This window comes from Rhipicephalus microplus, chromosome 4 (assembly GCF_043290135.1).
Source record: "Rhipicephalus microplus isolate Deutch F79 chromosome 4, USDA_Rmic, whole genome shotgun sequence".
In the NCBI taxonomy this organism is placed as follows: domain Eukaryota; kingdom Metazoa; phylum Arthropoda; class Arachnida; order Ixodida; family Ixodidae; genus Rhipicephalus; species Rhipicephalus microplus.
Genome location: NC_134703.1, coordinates 33,435,180 through 33,459,274, shown reverse-complemented (window position 1 = coordinate 33,459,274; position 24,095 = coordinate 33,435,180). Strand labels below are relative to the sequence as shown.

General features: G+C 46.9%; 1 protein-coding gene across 1 annotated transcript; it reads left to right on the top strand.

Annotated features, from left to right (window-relative positions):
• The first annotated feature begins 229 nt into the window (after positions 1–229).
• On the top strand, positions 230–21,862 carry LOC119171850 (uncharacterized). The gene is made up of 2 exons (XM_037422710.2): positions 230–750; positions 21,419–21,862. The coding sequence occupies exons 1-2, from the start codon at positions 364–366 to the stop codon at positions 21,728–21,730; spliced, it is 699 nt and encodes a 232-aa protein (XP_037278607.2). The 5' UTR covers positions 230–363; the 3' UTR covers positions 21,731–21,862.
• The last annotated feature ends 2,233 nt before the right edge of the window (positions 21,863–24,095 follow it).

Here is a 24,095-nt window from a genome sequence, read left to right as displayed (position 1 = left end):
GAACGACCGGTGCAACCTTGAACAATGCCGGTTCCGCGTCGTCAGCTCCGCAGCGGGGGCTGGCCCACACCGACGGCGGCGTCACGCGTCGGCGCAGTGACCGCTGGCTGCGTCACGACGCTGGGCGAGGGCAGAGTGACCTAGCGAGGGGGGCACGGCGTTACGGTGCTGGCTGGCGAAGGCTGTCGCAGTTGAAGGTGAACACCAAACGGGAGCGCCGCCGCATCGCGAGAAGTTGGCCAACTTTCTCCAGTGCGAAGAGGAGCGCGCGTGGTTCCGAGTGGTTTGAGGGCGCCCGCAATGAGTCGCGGACTCTGTTCGCGTAATACCTCGGTCAACTGAAGCGCACGGCGCGTCGTCGACATGTCTTCGTCGCCGTGCTCGTGTTGTACTGAAAGACCGCCGGGCGTCTCCGGTCCACGTCGGGGGTCCAAGCGTCCCGACGATCCCGGATGGCGGCGCATGGTTCGACGTCGCGAGCATTCGGAACCTGTGACGCGCCTTCAAGGAGGCAGCTCTGCGCTGGTGAGACGCTGCCGCGACTTCTACGCACAGCGGCTTCGACAGTCTGAGCTGCTGAGGAATAAGTGGGCCTCCGGTGCAACGCTTGTGGTGCCATCGCAGCCCGACAGAGGAACGGCGGGCTCTGCGGAAGACGACGACGCAACGGCTTCGTCGGACAGCGAAGCCTCGTCCACTTGGCGTCGGTCCAGGTTTGACCTGGCTATGGACTCGCTCCGCAAGGAAATCGTGAGTTGATTCGCCACGCGTTGTGGGTACGCGTTTCTGTTTCAGGCTGACGATGGATTGCTCTCCGCGAAATATTGGTTTGAGGTAGTTGGTGTAGATGCGTACCCCAAGAAAGCTTTTTTAGGCGTGCACTAAACAGTGACAAAGAAACACGGGAAAAAGGACGGGCGCCAACTTCCTGCCAGTGTATTCCATTCGACAGAAACACATGTCGTGTACCTACACCCCCAGACACGTGGTCGAAGCATGCAATGGTCAATCAACTGCGCGTGATAATAATAGAATCTCTATTCGTGGTCACCGCGATAATCATGCTTGTAATCTTGAAGGGACAAAACGAGCGTACTAACACATGTGGCGTAGTCAAGCCAGGGGGTAGCACACCAAACGTGCCCCCCCCCCTCCCACGGAAAAAAATTCTCCCTACGCCCCTGACTCACCCAGCCGCAGGCCCTACAGTATTTTTCATTATGCTTTAATATTGTGGCGCTGCTGTCTGGTTCGACCGTTATAGATAACTGACCCGACGTACACGTCGCTGCCCTCGTGGTGGCTCCACGTGGGTATAGACGGAATTCGCCCTAAATGTTCTATGTTGCCGACTGCTCGTTGGCTGCGTAATGCTGTGCCTATGAAATCTTTCGGCAGTAGCAAAGCGGACACAAGAATAGCTTTCCTCTAAGTGTATGGATGCAAGTACAGGCTGCCTTGATATCTCATGTACCCATCGGCTGTTGACAAGCACCACTACAGTTTTTTTTTTCTTTTTGCTCTGATCTCATGCGTTATTGCGGTGGCTGCATTTCCGATGGAGGCGGGAATGTTGTAGGCCCGTGTGCTCAGATTTGGGTGTACGTTAAAGAACCCCAGGTGGTCAAAATTTCCGGAGCCCTGCACTACGGCGTCTCTCATAATGATATGGTGGTTTTGGGACGTTAAACTCCACATATCAATCAATATCGTGCGCTGTAGTCGTCAGTTAAGATGCATGCATAGTTAACGTAACTAGATACTATGTGCATGGTAGTGTTCATACATACACTATTTCATTCAGCCCCTTGATACAAGTGCAAACTTACAGAAATATACTCGCAATGGAAGCCCCAACATGTCTCGTCGTCTTCACGTGCCAAGCATGTACGTCGGTGTACAATGTATAGCACGGGGAAAACGGCAAATGTAAAGCCGCCTCGTGCAGGGATTGTAGTTGGACGGATTGAAATCACGGCGTGACTTCGGGATTTCACGGTTCACTGGCTCCTCAGACACAAGCAAACAAACAAAATCCAACTCTCTCTCTACAAGAAGATACTGTTACGTCACCCCCAAAAGTTCGTTCTGTCACTTCGATGCTCTCGAGCTTTTAGCGAAGCTTCGCTCATGCATTCTTCAGCTCGATCATTAAGGGGGCACTAAAAATAGAGATAAAAAAATATTTTTCTCGTATCAGTAATTTACTCATTCACGATACCAAAAACACCACGCTATCGGCGATAGACGATTGGTAAGCAGAAAAACCCGCGATAAGAGAACGCGAGTGGTGACGCCATCTTCAAGTTCCCGTGACGTCATAGATGTTAACAGAATCTGCTAAGGCGCGAGTAGTTTAGGCGGGATATTTAAAATCTGCAACGTCGTAATTGACATGCCACGATTAGGACAAACGTAAATGACACGTCATTCACGATATACACGGGAATAAATGTTTCACTAGCACTGCATGTGAATGCACATCAATGCAGGCGTGCCGAATATAAGATGATCGAACGACGTGTAATAACATGAATGTCATGATTTATCATGCTGATTTGCGCTCACTGCATGCTTCGCATTCCATCCATTCCCACTGCCAGTGCACGCGTGGGAAGGGTCAGATTTTTTTTTTTTTCACGTATTGCTATTGACTATTTGCTATGCTGATGTTTGTCACCCTGTATCGTGTCCTAGATAAATCGCGGTATGTGACGGTCGTCACAGGGCCAGTCTGTAATGACGGCATGGGCGACTGATCCCTTCGGGGTTCGTCAAAACGTGCTCGTTTCCTCGTTTAGGCTTATTTTGACGTTTTTGGCTTTTCCCATCGTGGTTGCACTTTATGATCTTCATCGCGCTGGTTTAAGATTCGTTCTGGAGAAATTTGGCGAATGAACGAACTGATACGTTGCAGTGGGGTGGCCAGCCTGTCATGATTGCTTCATTTTGAAAATTCGTAATTATAAATAAGGAACATGAAGCGAAAGGGAGAAGTAATTATTACGAATAAAAAAAATGGAGCCGTTACCTTACCGTATAAATGCGAACGTGCCCGACGTCTCTTTCTTTCTTTCTTTCTTTCTTTCTTTCTTTCTTTCTTTCTTTCTTTCTTTCTTTCTTTCTTTCTTATTTTCTTTCGTTCTTTCTTTCTTTCTTTCTTTCTTTCTTTCTTTCTTTCTTTCTTTCTTTCTTTCTTTCTTTCTTTGCGGTTGATCACGTACGAACTTGCTCCGGACTGCAAAGGTCTGTTGTGGAATTCAACATTGAAATTCGTTGCTGGTCGTGAAAAAGAGAGCGGAGGACGGATTCTTCGTATTGACTGTGCTGTATTTCATTATGAGACCGGTGATCTTCCTTTCCACGAAACGTGCGTCACCTGGCCCGTTTTTGCTCAAACGCTTTGCAATTCATTCAAGGCCGTTACATCGAAACTTTCGCAGACGGATAAGTCACCGTGAATTCAGTAACTTGTGTACTGAATTCCTGGTACAGTTTCTTGTGTACAGTTCCTGGTATACTGCGCACAAATAAAACGGGGAGAGGCAGCCTTTTTTAGTAGCTTTTCTTTTCTACGTTGTTACCAGGATCGTGGATCACCAGTCTGCCCAAACAGTGCACTCGGATTTGTGCAACTGTTGCTGAACTGACTTTTATTGAAAAGTGACATTGTCTTCCCTCTCCATTTCAGTATATTGCTCGTCCATACACGTCAGAACTGGCAGTCAGCCTTATAAGAAGCGGTAAAAGGGCGCTGGAAGATATTCTAAAAGGGCAAGAATCAAAAGTGCAAAATTACTTACTTTGCTTCACAATAATAACTTATTGTAATTGTTGGGATTTAATGTCCCAAAACCATGACATGATGATGAGAGACGCCGTAGTGAAGGACTCCAGTAATTCCGAGTACCTGGAAGCTAAGGTTCTTTAACGTGATCCTAAATGTAAGTATATGAGCCTTGGGCATTCTCACCCCCTTCGCAAATGTGGCTACCGCAGCCGGGATTCCATCCCGCGACCTGTAGTTCAAAGATCAGTTCAAAGAGCATGGCCAAAGATCACCGCGGCGAGGCTCGTAGCCGTGAGGTCACAAAAGGGATAATATAAGGGTAAAATTATGCGGGGTAAAAGTATTATCACGAAAAGTCAACACAGTTGCATGTATACATACGTTTCGTGTCGCTTGGTGACAAATAATTTACTCTTATTTGCGTGCACCTCGTGCAGCCTGACTGCCCGACAGCGATGTTGTTATTACGTCATAGGTTCGTTCCCTCTGGTGACTTTGACCTATATGTATACGTCGGACTGTGCAGTCACCTCACTTTGAAAGGCTCTCCCTGGATATCGGCACCGAATGGGTATTTTTACACAAACGGTAATACAAATCGGTGCAACGCGCTCCGAGGGACCACAGTAGTATTTCTGGAGTCCTTGAAACTAACGTTCCTAAACCGAGCAATGATGAAAACGTTTACAAAATTGTGTCAAATCCAAACAGGCGAGAGGTTTTCGTTTTGTTTTATCAGTCTATTTGACGTCGGTTAAAAAAACGCCGGTGACCTTGCTGCAAACCTGCATTGGCTTTGGCGCTACGGGATCTGCTGAATGCCTTGTCCGGCCGAAGTATCTGGCCTGGTCAGACCCTCGTGTGGCAAGGTCAGTCGAGGAGGACTGCGCGCACAATGACGGCCAGGAATGCGGTTCCCACCAAAGACGAGCTATTTCGCCTCACGACGCGACTCTCTTGCCTCCACGCTCCCGACACGCACGCCACTCTCGTTAACGGCGTCATAACAAAGATTGCGCAAGGAACATCGAATGCAGTAGTGGGCCCACTGCTAAATCGTTAAGCTTTCTTTTCATTCTCTTCCCGAACGGCTCACATTCAGGACTGTCCCAAAACATGTGCCGGATGCCGGCCCTGTTTTCCCAAAAAGTTTTTACGCTGCGAATAGGCAGTTTCAAGCTAGAGCACGCCAGGCTTCGCAATTGTCGCCACTGCGCAATCGCAAAACTTATATACTTACGCTAATCCAAAGCTGATGATGACCTAAATATGCCAGAAACGAAGGGAAGAATGCTACCATTTCACTCTGAACGGCGGATGAAATAAGCAAGTGTAGTATGAAGGAAGGAAGTTCAAATTCGAGGGCTCGTTTTCTTAGGCACAATAATAATGAGAACTAACAGACAATATTACCCCAAAAAAAGTATAGGGGGCGTTATTAGAAGCAATCGCAATGCAAATGTGAAGAAACAAAAGTGGGCGGAAAGACGACTTGCCACCGGCAGGATCCGAACCTGCGACCTTCGAATAACGCGTCCGATGCTCTACCACTGAGCTACGGTGGCGGCCATTTCCCAGTCCACTTTACATGACATGCCCCATATTTCTCTTGTCTTGTCTTTCTTTTCGCCCCTCTAGCCTCTTATCCAGAGGAGTGTTGCAAACTGGAAGTGCATGCCTGGTTAAGAACCTCCCCGTTTCTTCTCTCTCTTGAGGCGTCACAATCTAGTAAGTACAAGTGGATCGTCGGACTGAATGAGCTCTTTTGTGACCGTGCATTACAAATGAGGCTTTAGTCAGTAATTGTTGTTTAGTATAGCGTCATGAAGTATGAAAACCCCGGCAAGCTGCTGCAGTGTAATGGGCTTCACCTGTTATTATTTTTTGTGTGTTTTTACGGACTAGGCCTTCTGCGTGGCAATCTAGTATTAAAACCGCAGAGTTATGCCAGTGCTTGAAACTCCGTCGCAAAATAGACCCTGTACAGACGTCGAGTCGGTTAACATGCGTGATGTAGCGCGGTAGATGAGTTAATAAGCATGCGGGCATCGCACATTGCGAATAGCGCACCGAGTTGGTCGTTGCATGCTTCCAACTCATCACAAAGAATCCAAAAATGTTACAAAAGTCGAATGATTTCATGATAATATGTATTCTAACTTGGCATAACAAGCTATAACAAAAAAAAAACTACGTAAACGTTTGGCCACCTATGCGTGTTGCATTCTCAGTATGCAGTGGCACGAAACTAGTGGAGGTGGAGCAGTCCACTGTTGCGTGGAGAGACATACGAGAGAATGAGAAAAAAAAAAAAAAAGCCTTCCCTCATTCGATACCACCCAGATAGGGGGCGAAATTTCTACGTAGTTTTTCGTTGCACTTTGTTATTTTAAGTCAGAATGCACATTTTTAATCATTACAAAGTGCTCAGCAATAATAATTCATCATCGTCAGCCAAATCATCACACACAACGCCTTCTAGTGTGTAGCGGGTACCACGCTTTTTGCAGAATGACAAAGACACAATGGGTGATTCTCTACTTCATAAAAATTACGATGATTTATATGTAGTGGATACCCTGCAAGTGTGCTTGCATATTAGTTGCCCCAGAGATTCTATACAACGGAGTTTGGAGAGGCAGCTCTTCCAGTTTTCACTGCTACTGCGCTGGGTGTTCCGCGCGGGTTTAGCGGCATTTTTCTTTTTTTTTTTGTACCTTGTTGATGAGGGTGTGATACATAAAAGCGCCTGGTGTTTAGCACGAATTTTGAATCATCGAAACTTGAAATAGAACAAAAGAGAGATCGCTTGGGCGTGTCGGTGTTTTATCTTTCTTCATAAAACAGCGCAAGTAAGAACAAGGGACAAAAAAAAAAGATCAGGACAGTCGCTCACCTGTGCGCTTGTCCCGGTCCTTTTCGTTGCCCCATGTTCTTATTTGCGAACTAAGAACGCACTCCTCGCCCATGTCGTCCTTTATGAAAGGGAACACGCGAACGGCCTGCTCTTTTCGGCGGCTGCCTACAGCACCATCAACCGACAGCAGAAGAAAACGCGTTCGCTTTCAGCGTCATCTGTTGCCAAAAAATAACAATAACGAGTCATGGCGGGTAGACAAGTGCTGCTAGATTGCACTCCCTCTCTGCTCACGACTTGCGTAATTCACTGCAAACATATCAAATATCAAACGTTGTGCGCAACCACGGCGCGAGCTGCAGTAATAGCCTGATATCGCTCGCCAAGTGCGCAGGGAGGCAACGTAATCTAGCAGCGCTTGTCTACCGACCATGACTCGATGTCTTGCTTGGCAATAGATGGCGCCAAAAGCGAACGTGCTTTCTTCACTTGTCGGTTGAAGGTGCTGCAGGCAGCCGCCGCAGAGCGGCGGCCACGCGTTCGCGTGTTCCCGTTCATAAAGGACGACAGTGTACGCATCATATCTGACTGTCGTCTCGCCTTGCACTTTCCCGACTTCTCTCTCGGAAGTGTGACGGTTCGGGCTAGTTGGTATGCCACGACGATGGTTATAGCGCGAGAACAGAACGACGACAAAGGTTTCTCTCTGGGCACTTTTATTTGTTTTTTCTGCAACGTTAAACTCGTTTCGCCGCTGCGCTTCGGCCGTGTAGCGCTGCCGCGCGACCAGTTTCGCAGTGCGGGAAAACACAAGTAAACGAGAAATCACTCGAAGCATTCTTTCGAGGTGGCGGTGTCAACGGAGAAACTCGATTGCGGAGCAGTGCGAGTGGCTGGTATGCAACTGTAACTCGTTGCGCAACGGGGACGAGTGTCGTCTTTCTTTATTTTTCTGTCGCCAGAGGAGCTGCTGGAGGTCGCAGCGACGTGCTCCGCCTGAAGTATAGTGGTCACTCGATCTTCTTCGCTCATCGGCAAGGTCACTGGAAATATTCCTATTTATCTGTCTGTTTACTTATTTTCTCAGGGCCCGACAGTATGATAAAAGGGAGTGTATAAAAAATAGAACGCAGAATTGATGTTACTGGTTTACAACGCTATATAGCTAACGATTAAAAAACAAACAAAAAACACTGGCGATGTGTATGTATCTAGTAAGGCGTTCCTTCGAGGTCCGCAGGATATTTGAGCGGGAGGTGTATGTAGCATACACCTCCCGCTCATTATTACCGGCTTTATTATCATAGTGGAGGCGTGTATGAGTAAAAGAAGATGGGTGGGTGATGTAAATCATGCCACAGCTGCAAATGATAACTTAGGACTGCTCGGAACACTCGGCACAGTCACGGCGAAAGCTGGTACAGCGGCCTTTCGAAAGTTTTTTGTTCATTCTATAGTGGCAGCTTCTACCAATACACTGTCACCCACGCAACATACCATCATAACTTTTGTGGAGGCCCGTTCACTTGGATTTAGGTGCATGTTACAGAACCCCAGGTGGTCGAAATTTCCGTAGTCCTGAATTACCGCATCTCTCGAAATGATATGGCGGTTTTGGGACGTTAAATCCTTCATATCAATCAATTTTCGTGAAGTATAGGAAAGCACTCATTGCACCATCGTTCCCCATTTTGCGTAGAAGGGAGGCACCCAGTGCACATTATAAGGCATTATGTGCACTTTATCGATGCGGGGGCTAGTGACGACGAAGAATTCTGCGCTGAACCTTTTGTAATGGGTTGTAATCAGTCAACCACCAGTTAGTTGCGTGACTCGGATGGCATGCCTAACACCTGATTGTTAGTTTAATTTTACTCACCTACCTCGATATATTAGACATGTCTACTTGATTCCTTTTCGGCCATGAAGCCTGTGTAAAGTTTTATTTCTTTTTTTTTTTGCGGAGAAATTTCAGGCAGAAGAGTTGGTAGAAAACTCGACTGTCATGTAACAGGTTGGGTTCGAATCCGATATCCTGAATACATTTTTTATCATTTCGTTTTTCTCTCTTCTCGCGTGTTAGCGATTACGGACAACAACGGTGGCGGTGAACAACTGCGACCGCAAAAACGTCTGTTATTGTGATCTCAGAACGACTTTCGCTCTGAAAATGATAGCCCAAAATGAAAGAGAAGCAATTTTATTAAAGAGAAGCAATACCGTGAACATTTTGAGGCGAGATGCAGGTGAGGGTATTGCGGGAACATTTTTCACGAACTTCCTATACAATTATATATTTGTTAGTAGTAAATGTGGACCGAGCACTAACTTTGGCTTCTGGACAGAAGTGGAGTATACGTAAGTACGTATGACTTGAACAAGAGGAGGAGCTAGCCTCTTTTTGCTGTTGTAGATCGACCAAGAAGTCGCATGTTCTTGCTTTCTATGTTTCTCTTGCCTTTACGGAATTGGCCGAAAATCTGAAAATGAGGTCAAAATTAAAAAAAAAAAGTTCTGGAACCCTAAACCTTCGCCTTTAGGAGTAGATTGCGATAGCGACTTGCTGTTACTAGTGCATATTTTAAGCACATAGTGCATGAAACCTTTTTAGGATTTGCTATGCACCCACTATACGTGCCATTAAGAGAATAGGCGCAGTAGCGTGTGTGCCTTTTGTAGTGCGGTACTGGCTTTCAACCACGGATGCATTGTGATAATCACATATTCTGACGCCCGTTGGCAATGGACGCTTGTAACACGCAATATTGCTGCAATATTTCATGTTGCATTGTGAAGCATGTATCAATCGCCCCGCCGTGGTGGTCTAGTGGCTAAGGTACTCGGCTGCTGACCTGCAAGTCGCGGGATCGAATCCCGGCTGTGGCGGCTGCATTTCCGATGGAGGCGGAAATGTTGTAGGCCCGTGTGCTCAGGTTTAGGTGCACGTTAAAGAACCCCAGGTGGTCGAAATTTCCGGATCCCTCCATCACGGGGTCTCTCATAATCATATGGTGGTTTTAGGACGTTAAACCCCACAAATCAATCAATCAATGAATCAATCAATCAAGCATGTATCATGTATCAAACACACAGGACGCCTGTGTTTGTGGGGCATGAAAGCTATGCTTTCACTGCATTTCCAAGCAGAGGAAGTTCTTTTCACTGTTTTCACAAGCAGAGGCATGACTGTGTGGTAGGACATCCGCTTGCAACGCAAACGACCAGGGTTCGGTCCCCAATCGTACCCAAACAACCCTGGTTCGGTCCCCACTCTGCTCTAGGGTTTTTTTATCATTTATTTATTTTGTTTTTATCGTTCTATATTTTGCGGTCATGCATAAGAGGATGAGTTTTCGCTCACAACCAACGACGTCGACGCTGACACCGGAATGTCTGCGAAACGAGTTTTTTTAACGCGATAGCGTTGAAATGCAAATTGGTACTTAGTCATAGGTGTGTGCAAAAGGGGTGGGGGGCAAAAAAGCCAGCCTCATACACTGACATAATAGGGAAGGGGGGTGAAAGGGGGACGCACAATGTCAGCCCCGTACGTTGATATTTTATGGAAGGAGAACAGTGCGACGAACCTTCACCCCCCCCCCCCCCCCCCCGAAGAGAAACCGTTAATGTATACTACGATTAGTGTACAGGATTGCCGCGTTCCCGAAAGGTTGCCGACATGTATGTATAGTATTAAAGAAGCTTTACTGTGACGAGCTTTGAATGTGTGCTCGTGTGTGTGTGTGCGTGCAATCGTTACTATGAACTTCACGCTGCAGCTAGCTTGTTGGTGCAGTATCCTTCACTATACTTATGTCACCGATTTTGTGGGCGTGCTGCTTCTGTAAATAAATGGTTCTGTAAACTGAAGGAAAATTAAACTAAATTAAAAGCTAACTTTTCTTCCTCTGTGTGCGCCATGGAGAGCCTGTGCGTGCTCCGAACATAGAAGTATAGCCGCATGCTCCAAATTGAACAGATTTTGCCTGCTCCAACGGCTGCTCTGAGATGCCGTAAGGCATTCCCACCACTGTAACCCACCATTTTCTCACGCGGGGCATACACCGTGTATACACTCGGAGGCGAATGCGTAACACCGCGCGACTTTGCGTTCTGGGCACGTGCACTCGTGACCCACAATTTTCTGGCTTGCTTAAAGGAATGTTGTTTTGCGTGTTGCTCGTGGCCGTTGTGCCGTTGGCTGCCTTTGCGTGCCGCTAGAAGATGCTCGGCGTATCCCGTTTTATAGGTTCGCTGTTTTCTGCTTGGATCTGCAGAGGCAGCGAAGATTCGCTCTGACTAACATGACGCCGCCTTCGTTGCGCAAGTTCTCTATAGATCGCATCCGGTCTGCAGCTACAGCCACAGGACTACTCGCACTGCGGAGTGCGACACCTTTGCAACGTTGCTTCGGGAAGCCGCATTTTCTAGACGCAATACGTCTGTGTAAGCGCCCATTTATGGCATACATATACATGAAGGGCGACAACAAAGCCTGTAAACATGCCTGTCATGGGCGCAGGCACGCGTAGCCTTTCGAGCGCGTTCGTTCGGGTACGACATGTTTGGGTGGTTTGTTTGTGCTTGTGTATATTCGAGTTGAGCAGTGCGCTCAACGAAGCTTTTAGTTTTGCCAACTAAACTTCAACGGGCATTCTTCGCATGCGCGCTGTTACAACAAAGGAAAGACACACCGCTATGCGACAGTAGATTCTATTCCGTGTTCGCGTGGGCCAAAGCTTCTTTTTTTTTTTTCCAGGTCACTCTCATTACGATCTGTGATATTAAGGGGCGTCGTATCAGTTCCGTATCTGCTTTGATATGTATGGAGGTTGACACTGGCCGCAAATAGAACGCCTATATGATCCTTTCCGTTGTGGTCGCACTACTTTCCCTTCTTTCCCCATGTTTCTGTCTCCCTTCCTTCACTTGACCTTTATTTTTTATTTATTTATTTTGTTTTATTATTTCATTTTAGTATTTTTTTGAAGTTAAGAAAACCGTATATAAGCGTGTCAATAGGTGTTTAGCTTTACTGAGTGACGGAGGCGTCGATTTTATCGGGGCTTTTGTTCGGGCTTTTTATACTTTTTACCCTCGCGCGATTTTTCCGTTTTCCTCTCGGTCATTGTTCATTTTAGGGGCCAAGCACCCTATGGCGTGGCTTGTGCGTCCCCCGTTGTCGTAGTGCGTAACCTGCGGCACATGCCCGCATACCAGTGGCACATACCTACCCTCGGGCACATATACACATGTCCACATGTTACGAAAAACGTAGCACTGTGTGATTATCACGCTCTTGGTGTTAACATATCGCTGAGAGCATAGATGTGGTACATACTCTCGTTTGTCCTTAAATTGTCCGCTGGATGGTGGTACCTGTATATGAGAATATATGATAAAAAACTAAAAGCGAGATGGCGCTACTTGAAGTGTTCACTAGATAGACGGATGGACGCATGGACAGACAGACAGACAGACAGACAGACACAGACAGACAGACAGACAGACAGACAGACAGACAGACGGATGCACGGACGGACGGACGCATGAATGAACGCACCAACGGGCGCACGTACGGACGGACGGACGCACGAGCGGATCGACGAACGCTTCGCCCCACTCATCATCATTCATTTCGTGGATATGCTGCGATTTTTTTTAAAATGAGGTTCAATACCGGCTATGGGGGTCACATTTCGATGGAGGCGAAATGGTATCGAGGCCCGTCTACTGCTCGATGTAAGTCTACGTTAAAGAAGACCAGATGGTCGAAACTTCCGAAGCCCTCCACTATACGACGTCTCTCATAATCGTATCTTGGTTTGCGGACGTAAACCCCCAGATATAAAGAAAATCCTAAAGAAATAAAGTATTTTATAAATGCACTCAATCACAAAGGCTAATGTAGGTTCATGTCATTTGCCTTGTTTGGTCTTGCTGCCTGATACAGGGCTTTTTTTTTTTTTTTGAAATTTCAGTTTATGGTCCTTGTCATTGGAGATTGAATTTTATCTCGCAGTACGTAGGCGCGCATCGCCGTTGGTATCCGGCTTGAAGGCATATTTTGTTTTTCAAGATGTGTTGCATTATCTGCTCTGTTAAATGATATGACGGTCAAGTATGGCTCATAAAGAAAGCTTGTTGAACTGCAGATCAATTACCTTGTAACTCAGCGCTCATTATTATTATTATTATTATTATTATTATTATTATTATTATTATTATTATTATTATTATTATTATTATTATTATTATTATTATTATTCAGTTCCACATGGTAGCTTTGGACTCTGTCAGGCGTGAACGTACCGTTGCACAAGCTCGCCATCGACAGTTTACACGACTCGTGTTGAGGAACATTTGTGAACATTTCGTTAATTTTTTTCCCCTACACCATTACGCAGTGTTTGGCGAGCGTTTGCCATTTCACAACGTTCACTTGCGCGCGCGTGAAACGAAACCACACGAGACATGGCTGACAAAAGAGCGGACGTGTCGGCCGTTGTCGCGTGCTCGACTCACGGGTCGAGGTCGTCGGCGAGGCAGCATCCCGATGTACAAAAAAGCGTGCAGCGCTGGAAAGAGTGCACTGTATGTTTTGCTTGCTTGTTGGTGTATACTTCACGCTACCCTGACACACGCAGCGCTGCACACAATTCGTGTTGTGCTCGTAATAACTGTTGAAACAGAAAGAACGCAAAGACGAAAAAGAAAAAAAAGTAACCGTGCAGCTTTCGCTAGGAGCGCGAGCCTGGAGCTAACAGCGGAGCTAGTGTTCCACCTAGATTTTTTAAAGCTACCTCAAATAACGCCAAGTCTTTGCTAGAAATGCCAAGTTTTTAGAAGTCGACTTAAGTATGGCTAGGCTTGGCTATTCTCTGGTTTTGGTCTGTTCTCTACACTGCGCACTTGTTACGTGGTTGTGACGGGAGCATGTCAAGTGAGTGGCTGTTAGGTGATTTTGACTGGAGCATGTAATAGGACTATTGGTTACGTGACGTCATTTTAGTCGATATAGCCGTTACGTGGCTTTTGGTGCAATCATGTGAGGTGACTAGGCTTCGGTGGGATCCCGTATCATGACTAGCCATTACACGACTATCTGTTGCGTGGTTTTCGTTGGGGACATGTAAGGTGAGTAGTGGTTGCATAATGTTACGTGAATTTAGCCGCGTGACTGTAGTTGTTACCTGGCTAATCTGGGACGACTGGTCCACCGGTGGTCTAGAGGCTGGTTCACACGGCACAGATCGCGCGATTCAGTTATAGTCGCAAACAGTCGCTTTGGTCTAAATGCCACTGATTTGGCCCAGTGACCCGCTGCTCGGCATTTCAGTCGCACAACTGCAGCCACAAACAGTTTAAGCGATAAGATGCGTGGGAACAGTACGTGGGCTTATTTTACGGGGCAGCGGCAGTGCGAGCAGACGGGGAATTAGGGTACAGCGCCTTTCGCAAGCAGGACGTCCAACGCCCTCGGTTTCGTTTTGGCAGCCACTTGAAAATAGTCGCACGACCGGCGCTATAGTCGCAAGCGTGAGCGAGCCTTTAGTTCACACGAATTCGGCCTGAAGCCCGTGGACTGACCCCGGTATTCACAAACACTCCTCGACTCGACTTCCATCCTTCACTTGACAGAGCTGAGCACTGCGCCACCGCCCGGCTGACAATGACGCTGCGCTATTCAAGAACCGCGGCGGATTACTGCTGATATGCAGTGACTTGCCGCGCCTAGAGACGGCGCTCCCATCGGCTTTCTCGAGTGAAGGTGAAGGGTTGAGTGAAAGGACGTTCTAGAATACCGGGGTTAAGCCGGTACTGAGCGCTACCAGCTTCGCCTTCCTTGCAATTCTTCTCGATTGATGGTGTTCGAGGGAGCAGAAGCATTTCGCCATCATTTTTTTCAACAACTGCATCGTTAAATACTTCTCAGGATCACATACGCAAGTATATCTTAAGCAAACTAACGGGAACCTTCGGTTACATAAACGAAGCATGCAACAGCAGGAGCGACCTGTGTCGAGTCAACGACATTCTGTCGACGTCGTGAAAATGCGCAGAGCGTGTGAACACGCTTTATTGATACCGATGCAAGTCCCGATTAGGCGTGCAAGATGCGGCATATAGTTGTTCTAAAATGACTTCCGCGCTAGAGTTGAAACCGCGTGTATTTTTGTGCGTACCAGATAAGCATATTGGTGTGGTCTGTAGTCGCTTGTGTAACCGGAAGAAGCGGGATTGTCCGGTCATTCGGAGCCCGTCGTGCTTTTTAAAGAAACGATAACGTCGCATCGAAGTTTCTCAAACTCTCAGCGCTTCACGGTGTCTGCATGCCGAGTGTGCGAATGTCTGAACTTGTCAGCCGGCTTCCACGAGACGACGCGGCGCGCCATTATCGGCCGCCGGGGACGCGCAGCGAGTCGAATCGGTCCCGTCATTGTTCGTCGGCCGGAAACGAACGCGTGGTCACGGTTTTCGCGTGGTCACGGCTTTCGGCCACAACACGCGGAAGTACGTGCGATGCAGGCGGTGCGAAAACCGTCGCGGCAAGGGGACGACAAGCGCAGCGATTCCTCGGCTCTCGAACACGTCCCTTATTCCGGGGCTTCGTTGTTGTGGGACATTTCGACGGCTCACTGCGAGTGTCCCCGCGTTTACGGTTGATAGCCGCGTCCAAAGCTTTCTGCGTTCGTGTTTCAATTGGCTCTTGACTATCCCTGCGATGATTCTCGAAATGGCATACTGTTTTGGGCTAGCCGGTATTGATTCGAGATACCAACTATATAGCGATTTGTCTCGCATCGGTAAGTTGCAGTTTCACAATGCCTGAGGCACCACTTTGACTGCGATATGGCACTATGTAAGGGGAAAAAAGACCATCGAGAAGAAAATACACGTGGCAGGGAAGACTTGAACTTTCCGTTCACATCTTCCTAAAGTGCTCGAACAAAGCCATGCCCCCGCGGCAAGGGTCAGAACACCAGGGTTATAGTGAACTATACCAGGGGCGATGGGAAGCTGTTCTGTGCAGCTCACAACTGGATCTGCGGCTTTGGTCAGTTGGCTGGGCTTGGGAGGTCACCGAAGCACGAAAGTGTCCGGCCTTCTGGAGCGACCTGAAGACCCATATCGTGGAGAAATGTACTTAAGGAAAGGGTGGACCCTCCCGTCGGGTCCTGCGGCCCGGTTACTGCACTGCTTTCAGCTCCCCGAGCGGCTAGTATAGGACCGATAATGCATTCCGAGAATTCGGACGATAGTCGCAGTGGAAGAAATTAACGAATAAAAAAAAATAGCCCAGCTTTCCCCTGAGGCGTAATGGTAAAGAGAGAGCGCAGCTGTTGAGCACCTCTGCAGTCACGGCTTTTGCCGTTTCGCTGTTTTGCAAATTTTCTCTTTCTTTCTCGCTTTCGTCCTTTTCCTATCTTCTCTTCGTTTTTTTGTGTATGCCTTCTTCATCTCTCTTTATTTCTATTTCTCTCTCTCTTGTGGCCTTCTATATTTTTCACTCTTCTTTTTTTATCTCTTCTGATCACTCTCTATTTCGCCTTCTTTCTTTGACTCTGTCTTCTCTCCTTCTTTTTCTCTCTGTCGTTGTTCTGCTTCGTGCTGTCTTCGTTCTGTCTTCGTTCTGCGTTTTCTTTCATTCTATATATATGTTATGCTTTACTGTCTCCCCTCCTCCTCACCCTCACTCCCCTTTCCCACCTCCATGCTTTACCATACTGTACCAGAATATATGCTGTTCCTGGCTAACATATCTGGATAGCAGTCTTTCTCTTTGCCTCTGTTCATTTCTGTTCCTTTCTCTTTCTCGGTCTTTTTGTCTGTATGTTTTGCTTCCTTCTCTCCCTATGTGTATTCGTCACTCAGGTGCAACGCTGTTGAAGCTATGCAGGAATTTTTGGTCTTCAAAATTTTGTGGTTGTCATTTCGTGGTCGTAAAAGCTTCAATAAGCGGCAATAACAAAACAATACGGGATCTTGAACAGCATATTGATAGCTGTATTAGAGAATTCCTTTCCTCTTCACAAAACCTCTTCACGGATAACTCAGCCTCACACACACACAAAAAAAGAGGTAGTCGCATTATGGGCGGCAGAGCCTTGAACTATTTCTTGGTGCGAGCGCAATTAGTTCAAGAAGTCTCCCTGGCCTCAACGGCATTGCGCCTGATGCACGTGCTGCCATGATGACATGTCTGAAGACAGTGAGTGGCCGACGGTGACCGTCGACGCATTTCACGGGCACCCCGCCTCCGCGTTAGCAACCGCCATCCTCGACGGCCTACTTTCTCGCCTGCACTTGCTTTCCTTGATGCGAGAGTGGCGCTCCCGCGAGGCACAGGAAAAAATCTGGCCGTGACTTCGCCAAGTGCTACTTCGACGTCATGGACCTGGCCGCCCTTTCGGGCGAGTTCGTGCTGCAATAAGTGACCGCCGGTACAGCGAAAACCGAGCGGTGGTCGCCCACATTTCGTCACCGTTGCCCCGTACTGCTAATGCTCAGGCGAACATCAGTCGGTTTTTCGCTCACGCAGGAATAATGGCGGCGTGCGGCTGTTGTGTCCTCCTCTAATGCCGGATGCGTTGGGCTCGACTTCTAGTGCCGCGGATCACCCACCCGTTGTTCTCTTGTGTGTATTGGGACAGATGTACCGAGGGAACACTCTCGAGAAGGTGGTTCCACTTCTTCCCGACGACGCTGCGCCTTTTCTACTCACTAATACACAGAATGTCGTTTTATTTTAATGCTATAGCTTTGGAATTTGTTGAATGACGTCGTCAGGACAAGTATACGCGTCTAGGAAGCATTGCAGCGACGTTTATGTGACTAAAAGACAGAGGGTCACTTTAGCATTCACACAGTGGCGAAGCGCCAGTGGGTAGCAAATCGGGCCGTGCCCCCCCCCCCCCCTCAATTTTTTTTCGCCATGACATACAGTGCGTAAAATTACTATTTCAAGGGGGTGCCTCACCCCTTGACATCTCTATCTATCTATCTATCTATCTATCTATCTATCTATCTATCTATCTATCTATCTATCTATCTATCTATCTATCTATCTATCTATCTATCTATCTATCTATCTATCTATCTATCTATCTATCTATCTATCTATCTATCTATCTATCTATCTATCTATCTATCTATCTATTTATCTATCTGTCTATCTATCTATCTGTCTATCTATCTGTCTGTCTATCTATCTGTCTATCTATCTATCTATCTATCTATCTATCTATCTATCTATCTATCTATCTATCTATCTATCTATCTATCTATCTATCTATCTATCTATCTATTTATGTATTTATCTATTTATCTATTTACCTATCTATCTATTTATCTATCTATCTATTTATCTATCTATCAATTTATCTATCTATCAATTTATTTATCTATTTATCTATTTATTTATCTATTTATCCATTTCTCTGTCTGTCTGTCTGTCTCGTGATCACCCCCTTAGATTGGGCTAAACATAAATTAGTATGTGAGTAAGATGATTTGACGAATGCGACTCGCTGGTTATGAGATGAATAATGCGACAGTCCGGTCGCGTACGTCCTCAAAGCCTTTCAGACACGTGGCGCACATACCCGCGGGCGGGTATATGCCGCGGCTATTCGGGTATGCGTGACAGGTTAGTAGTAGTTTGTCTTTTCTGGAACGGTGAGAACACACATTGGTGATATTAATGCGATAAAGGAGTGTTCAGGGCTGCCCTCCTCACTGGTGTTGATTACCGTTTCTGGTGCTGGTAATATCCATGTTGCTCTTGGCATCGTTATGACTATAAACAACTGGTTATGTAAAACATATGCGACTTTTCAACGTATGTCTGTGCATACAATTGTCTGTGTCTTTAGCGTCGTTTTCTTATGCTTCGCTCAATAAAAAAAATTACAATAGTCGCCTTCCATCTGCATGCTTTGAATAACATCGATTCCCAAAGTACTTGGAATCTGCCGAATTTCCAGGCTTCACTTTGTTAATGCTGGTATTTCGTTCACTGCCATGATCGCATGACGAACATAACGCATTTGTCTTAATAACTGAACACTGCTGCGATAAATGATGTGGTCTCGAAATTATCATTCAACTCGCCCACTGCAGTGCCTTGCCGTACATCTTGAGTCGCGCCAACATGGTGGCCAAGATGTATACTACACGTACACATAAAGCCCATTTGGAGGACTAACAGCTCTGTCATTCAATTTTCATTTCTATAAGCGATCTTTAGACAACACATGCTGGCCATCTTTGAAGCGCGGAATACTGCGACAAAAAGGCAGAAAAGGCAGTACTGCGACAAAAAAGGCTAGCGCTCGTGTCCTCCTTGTCTCTTTGTCGTCGTTCTGTTCTCGCGCTCTAACTATCGTCGCGACGTATCGTGCAACGGGTCCACATCAGGACATTGTTTACAAGGAAGCGGAGAGTGGTTTTACCATAACTGCAGCTCCGTGGTACGAGGCTGTTTTTCGTCCTTGCTCATTCCCACGGCTGGGCGCGGTGCCTAGAGCGCAATGGTTGGCGTGGATAAACGATAATTGGGATGGAAGAATAGGCGGCGAGACGAATGCGCCGTTTCCTCGTGCGCCCGCGTGGGTAGTTGCCCGTTTGGGACGAGTCTGCCTCGGCATTGAGAAATGAAAACGACACGAAAGGAGGCCTGGCAGCAGCGGACGCAGCTCAAGGCGGCGGAAGATAAACGAACCGCTGGAAGCAGCGCTGCTTTACCGAGTGCCTGTGCGCCACCCGCGTGGATACCCACTTTCGTACACGCGCGCACACGCAAATGCAGGCAAATATACACACACGCATGCACGCATGCGCGTGCTTCTGTGTGTTAGAGGAAATTAGGAGCTCACCTAGTTAGACACAGCCTTGATGATAAGTAACAGACAATGAAACCAAACGAACTGCAGAGAACTTTAGTTGTAGTCTTAGTTAGACGCAACCTGCATGATAACCAACAGACAATGAAACCAAACGAACTGCAGAGAACTCTAGCTGTAGTCTTATTATAACTGTAGTGTAGTTGACATAACTGAATTTGGTGGAGTGTTGTATATATATATATATATATATATATATATATATATATATATATATATATATATATATATATATATATATATATATATACACGTCATGCAGCGGTAGTAGGTTCGGTCCATGACGGCGACACGTAGTCGCGTGGTATATTTTCGTGTCTCGCGGGCATTGAAGTAAGCAGAAACATCCACCAATGCATACCGAAAAATCCACATCACAAAACGCTGCGCGTGAAGAGCGAGGACCAGAGAGGGAAACAAAAACACGAAAAAGAACGCCATAGGAAAGGTGAATTGCTGTGCAGCTGTATATACCGTAATGAACGCAACACACACACACAATATATATATATATATATATATATATATATATATATATATATATATATATATATATATATGTGTGTGTGTGTGTGTGTGTGTGTGTGTGTGTGTGTGTGTGTGTGTGTGTGTGTGTGTGTGTGTACAGCAATCGAGAGCTCAAACGTGATAATACGGAAGCTCCACTCTTGCTCGGCGGGAGGCTCCAAAACCAATTCAAGCTCCGATAGCAAGAATTGCATTCAGGTCGACGGCGGTATGCAGACATTAAGGCCGGCGAAGGCCCGACGACAGCGCACGCATGCCTGTCTATACCCGGGCTCTAACGCACCAAGCTCTCAATGACGAAGGACGGTTCATTGTTCTGGCCTCTCGAGAGCTTTTCCTGATGACCGGCCTAATGGTAGCGGGGCTTCACGAGGTAGGCGTTGGCCCCGCCCAGCGTGGAAAAGCTGCGCCGACCGGAGCTCTCGAAGCGTTTTCTTCAAGTGGCGAGGCGGAGTTTCGTGAGGTCATGATCATAAATGGCGTACGTGTTTGACCCGTATCGTATATTTCGGCCAATAACTTTTGATGGCCGCCAAATTCAAGCACCGCAGAAGGCACTCTCCTGTTGCCTCTTTTCACGGCGTCACCAAACCACATCGCGGCAGTGAGATATATTCTACGCTATATAGCTGCGAGGTCAGGACTTATAGATCTACATTGTCGTTGTTGTTGGGCTCAAAAGGGCTTGACGCAGCCAACGTTGGACCTTCCTGCGTTATATTGTTCGGACGGACAAATCATTGTTTCAAATCTTTATAGCAATATATTTCGCCTTCATGGTTTGACTATTAGATAAAATTAAGGTCCAGGCTTTTATGTTTCATTTTTGCGCCGAAACTTACTTGTTAACTTCAATGTGACCTCACGAATTTCGATGTCTTCCTGCGAGTTTTGGTTGCATTGGTTTAATGAAATTTTCGGAAGCTTACTATGTTAAGGCTTTCGGTCCCTTAAAACGCCATGTAACTTTTCTTTAGCGACTAAGCCTTGCGTGCCTTAGCAGACGCGGTAAAAATCATCGCGGGTTGGTACGGTAACTTCAAAGGCGGCGTCTTCACTACCGTTTTCTTTTTCGCTTGTTCTTATCGCCTGCCAGGAGTATACTCTGGCAGTGAGTGTGGTGCTTTAGCATAGTGAAATATTAACTTCAGTATAATTTCTGGAGTTTAATGCCCCATAACTGGGAAATTCAAGATTTTTTTTCTTCTTTAGAATCCGTTTAATAACGCATACTCATAGCATCCGTGGGGGGTGCCATGCAACAATTATTGAAGAAATATTGTGCCCACCAATATGAGGAGTACAATTATTAAATCGTTTTCTTAAAACTCTATGCAGAGCTGCTTGATGGAGCGGGACAACGCGCTGTTCGGCCAGCTGCTGGGCCTGCACCAGAGTATCGCGGAACTGAGGCGCGAGGCGAGCCAGCCGGCGGAGACAACGAGCAGCTCGCAGAAGCCACCCAGCCGTCCCGCCTCCCTCGAGTCTCTCGCGTCTTCTTCGTCTTCGTCCGAGCCGGGCTGTCGAAGGTGCTCTGTTGCCGGCGGTCAGCTGAGGCGGAGGCGGGCCCTGTCGCAGACGTACGATTCGGGCGTGCAGTTGCACTACGGCTCGAGCCATTCCGAGTCCGATCACGAGGTGTTCGTCTGAACGCTGTCTGTCGACGACAGAAAACACTGGTGTGGCTCACGTTTAGCCATCCATGCACGTCGCGTCAATTACGAGTGCTTGTGCCCTTTGTCTGGATATGCTAATCGCACGTGCTCCGTGGAATGAACAGTACAGTTTGCATTGCGTCAGCCGGACTTTCTTGCTAAGTTTCACGGGCTTAGCGAAGTAAATGCGTGTTTTTTTTTTTTGGTTTCTTCGCGTGTATTTTATACATTTTTTTGTGTAGGAACGGTGGTGTTGTGCTCACAAGACTTATGCGACAACTTCAAACACTGTGGATCTCTCGTGCTATTTGACTAATGCAACCGAACTGAGTATGTATGACTGAAGTGCATGAGCCTGACTATGTGATAGATTTTCGATACTTTCCTAGCTTACGGCGCAAAAGCCATGAGCAGTAGTCAAACCATATTTCGTCGGGGTGACAATGCCACAGATTGTGACCGTGAGGTGTTCTTGGAATCCGGCGATGAAATTCTGTTACGAGCCGCCACAATTTACAAGCTGTTGACTCAGTTGCCCTGAACTTTGTTAATACTGCCTACGACAAGAGACGAAAAGTTACGCAATTTTCTACGCAACGGTGTTTCAACGTCTCGACAAACAAGTACTCTGCTTCACTGCTTCTATATGTTTACTACAGAAGACAAAGGTATCGAAAACTGCCGCTAAAGGGTCGTCCTGTTGAAGAGTATTGTGGTATGACTCAGCAACCCTCTTGTCCTGTGTGTTCGCCGTGTTGGTTTATAAGAATTTATAGCTGTGTTAGTTCGTAATACATTTTGGTAAGAGCTTCAGAGGGAGAGGAAAACATACAAACACCCAAAAATCTAACCAATATCCCTCTTTTCACCTAGTTACTTGTGTGAAAATTAGATACCTATGTTTATTTGTGTGTATGTTGCAGCACTCTTCACGTTTCATTGCCCCGCCTGTGTGGAATTTGCGAAAACTGTTAGCTGATGTGGTAAGCAGATACGCACTCTACGCTATGCATCATCGATTGACGTATATCATTTGTCTTTCTTTAGAGCTGTTACAAAATAAAGTAGTGTTTTGTTTGAAGCACTCTGCTGGTGCTTTACTTGGCGACAAAAAGAAGTTACAGACCGCGAACGGTGCTACACATGCGCCGTGTCCTTGTCTCGAAAATTTGAGTTCTGGCATAATATGTGTAACCAGGTACCCCGTCAACCTCCGCTGTACAAAAAAAAATGATTTGCCTGCACACACTGCAATTACACTATAAGCTACAAAAAAAAAAACGTACTACGTAGCGAAACATTCTCTCGTTCTTTAACACGAAAGTGTTTCATGCTGGGATTCGTCATAACTTCAGTGACGTATGTCTTTCAAAAAGAAAAGCAAAAAACAACAAAAACGGCGTCGAAAATATGTAAAGGAGTGTGGGGTCAAAAGTTCCCTGGTCACGCTATCGTACATGGAATAGGGGCCTGGAACTTTTGATTCACCCCTCCTCCTGCACATGATCAGATGCCAAAAACGAACAACAAAAATGTTCTGTCAACAGCCCTCGAACCCACAACACGCCGGCACGTTAATTGCTGCGTCATGGTCACACAGTGTGGAAGCTCTTTGTACTCTACTTGTTTGTACGTACACTGCTCTTCTATCGTTCTCGTTTTCATTCCCATTCCCTTATCGCCAGTGCAGGGTAGCAAACCGGACGCTCATCTGGTTAACCTCCCTGTCCTTCTTCTTCTTTATTTCTTTCTCCCTATCTCGCACTTTCCTCCCGTAGTGATTCTGATCGGCGGGGTGACGGCACCCGCTGGCAGCGGCAAAGCGAAGTAATGCGTCATGACCGTGGGCTCCGTGATTACCTCCTGGAACACGTCGTTGCTACGTGTCTGTCTCGTTCGGCATCTTTCCGATAAGAAAAGTGCAATTTCGTCAACGCCTTAACACACCGTGTGGTGGCCTAAGCGTCGACCTCGCTCGTAGCATCTATTCGTACCAAAAATAGCTGTTTGACGCGAGCCTGCATCTCGCGGCTGTATCGCCGAGTTCCCCGCTATCTCCGAGAAGAATACGATGCGCATCGCAGAGGAAATGCGCATCGCTATTTCCTCTGTCGTGTGCTCAGATTTGGGTGCACGTTAAAGAACCCCAGGTGGTCGAAATTTCCGGAGCCTTCCACTACACTCTAAAGAAAGAGCGAGTAAAAAGGGTGTCTTTTTGTCCCACAACAATAATCGTCATCTATATTGCGTTCCATCCTTGCGCTATCGCCCCGCGCCCGGTACATTCCGGTCACGATCGACATGCCCATTATCAGGGTTACATTGGATTCTCGATAGGAAAGCGGCCAGCGCCAAGTTTT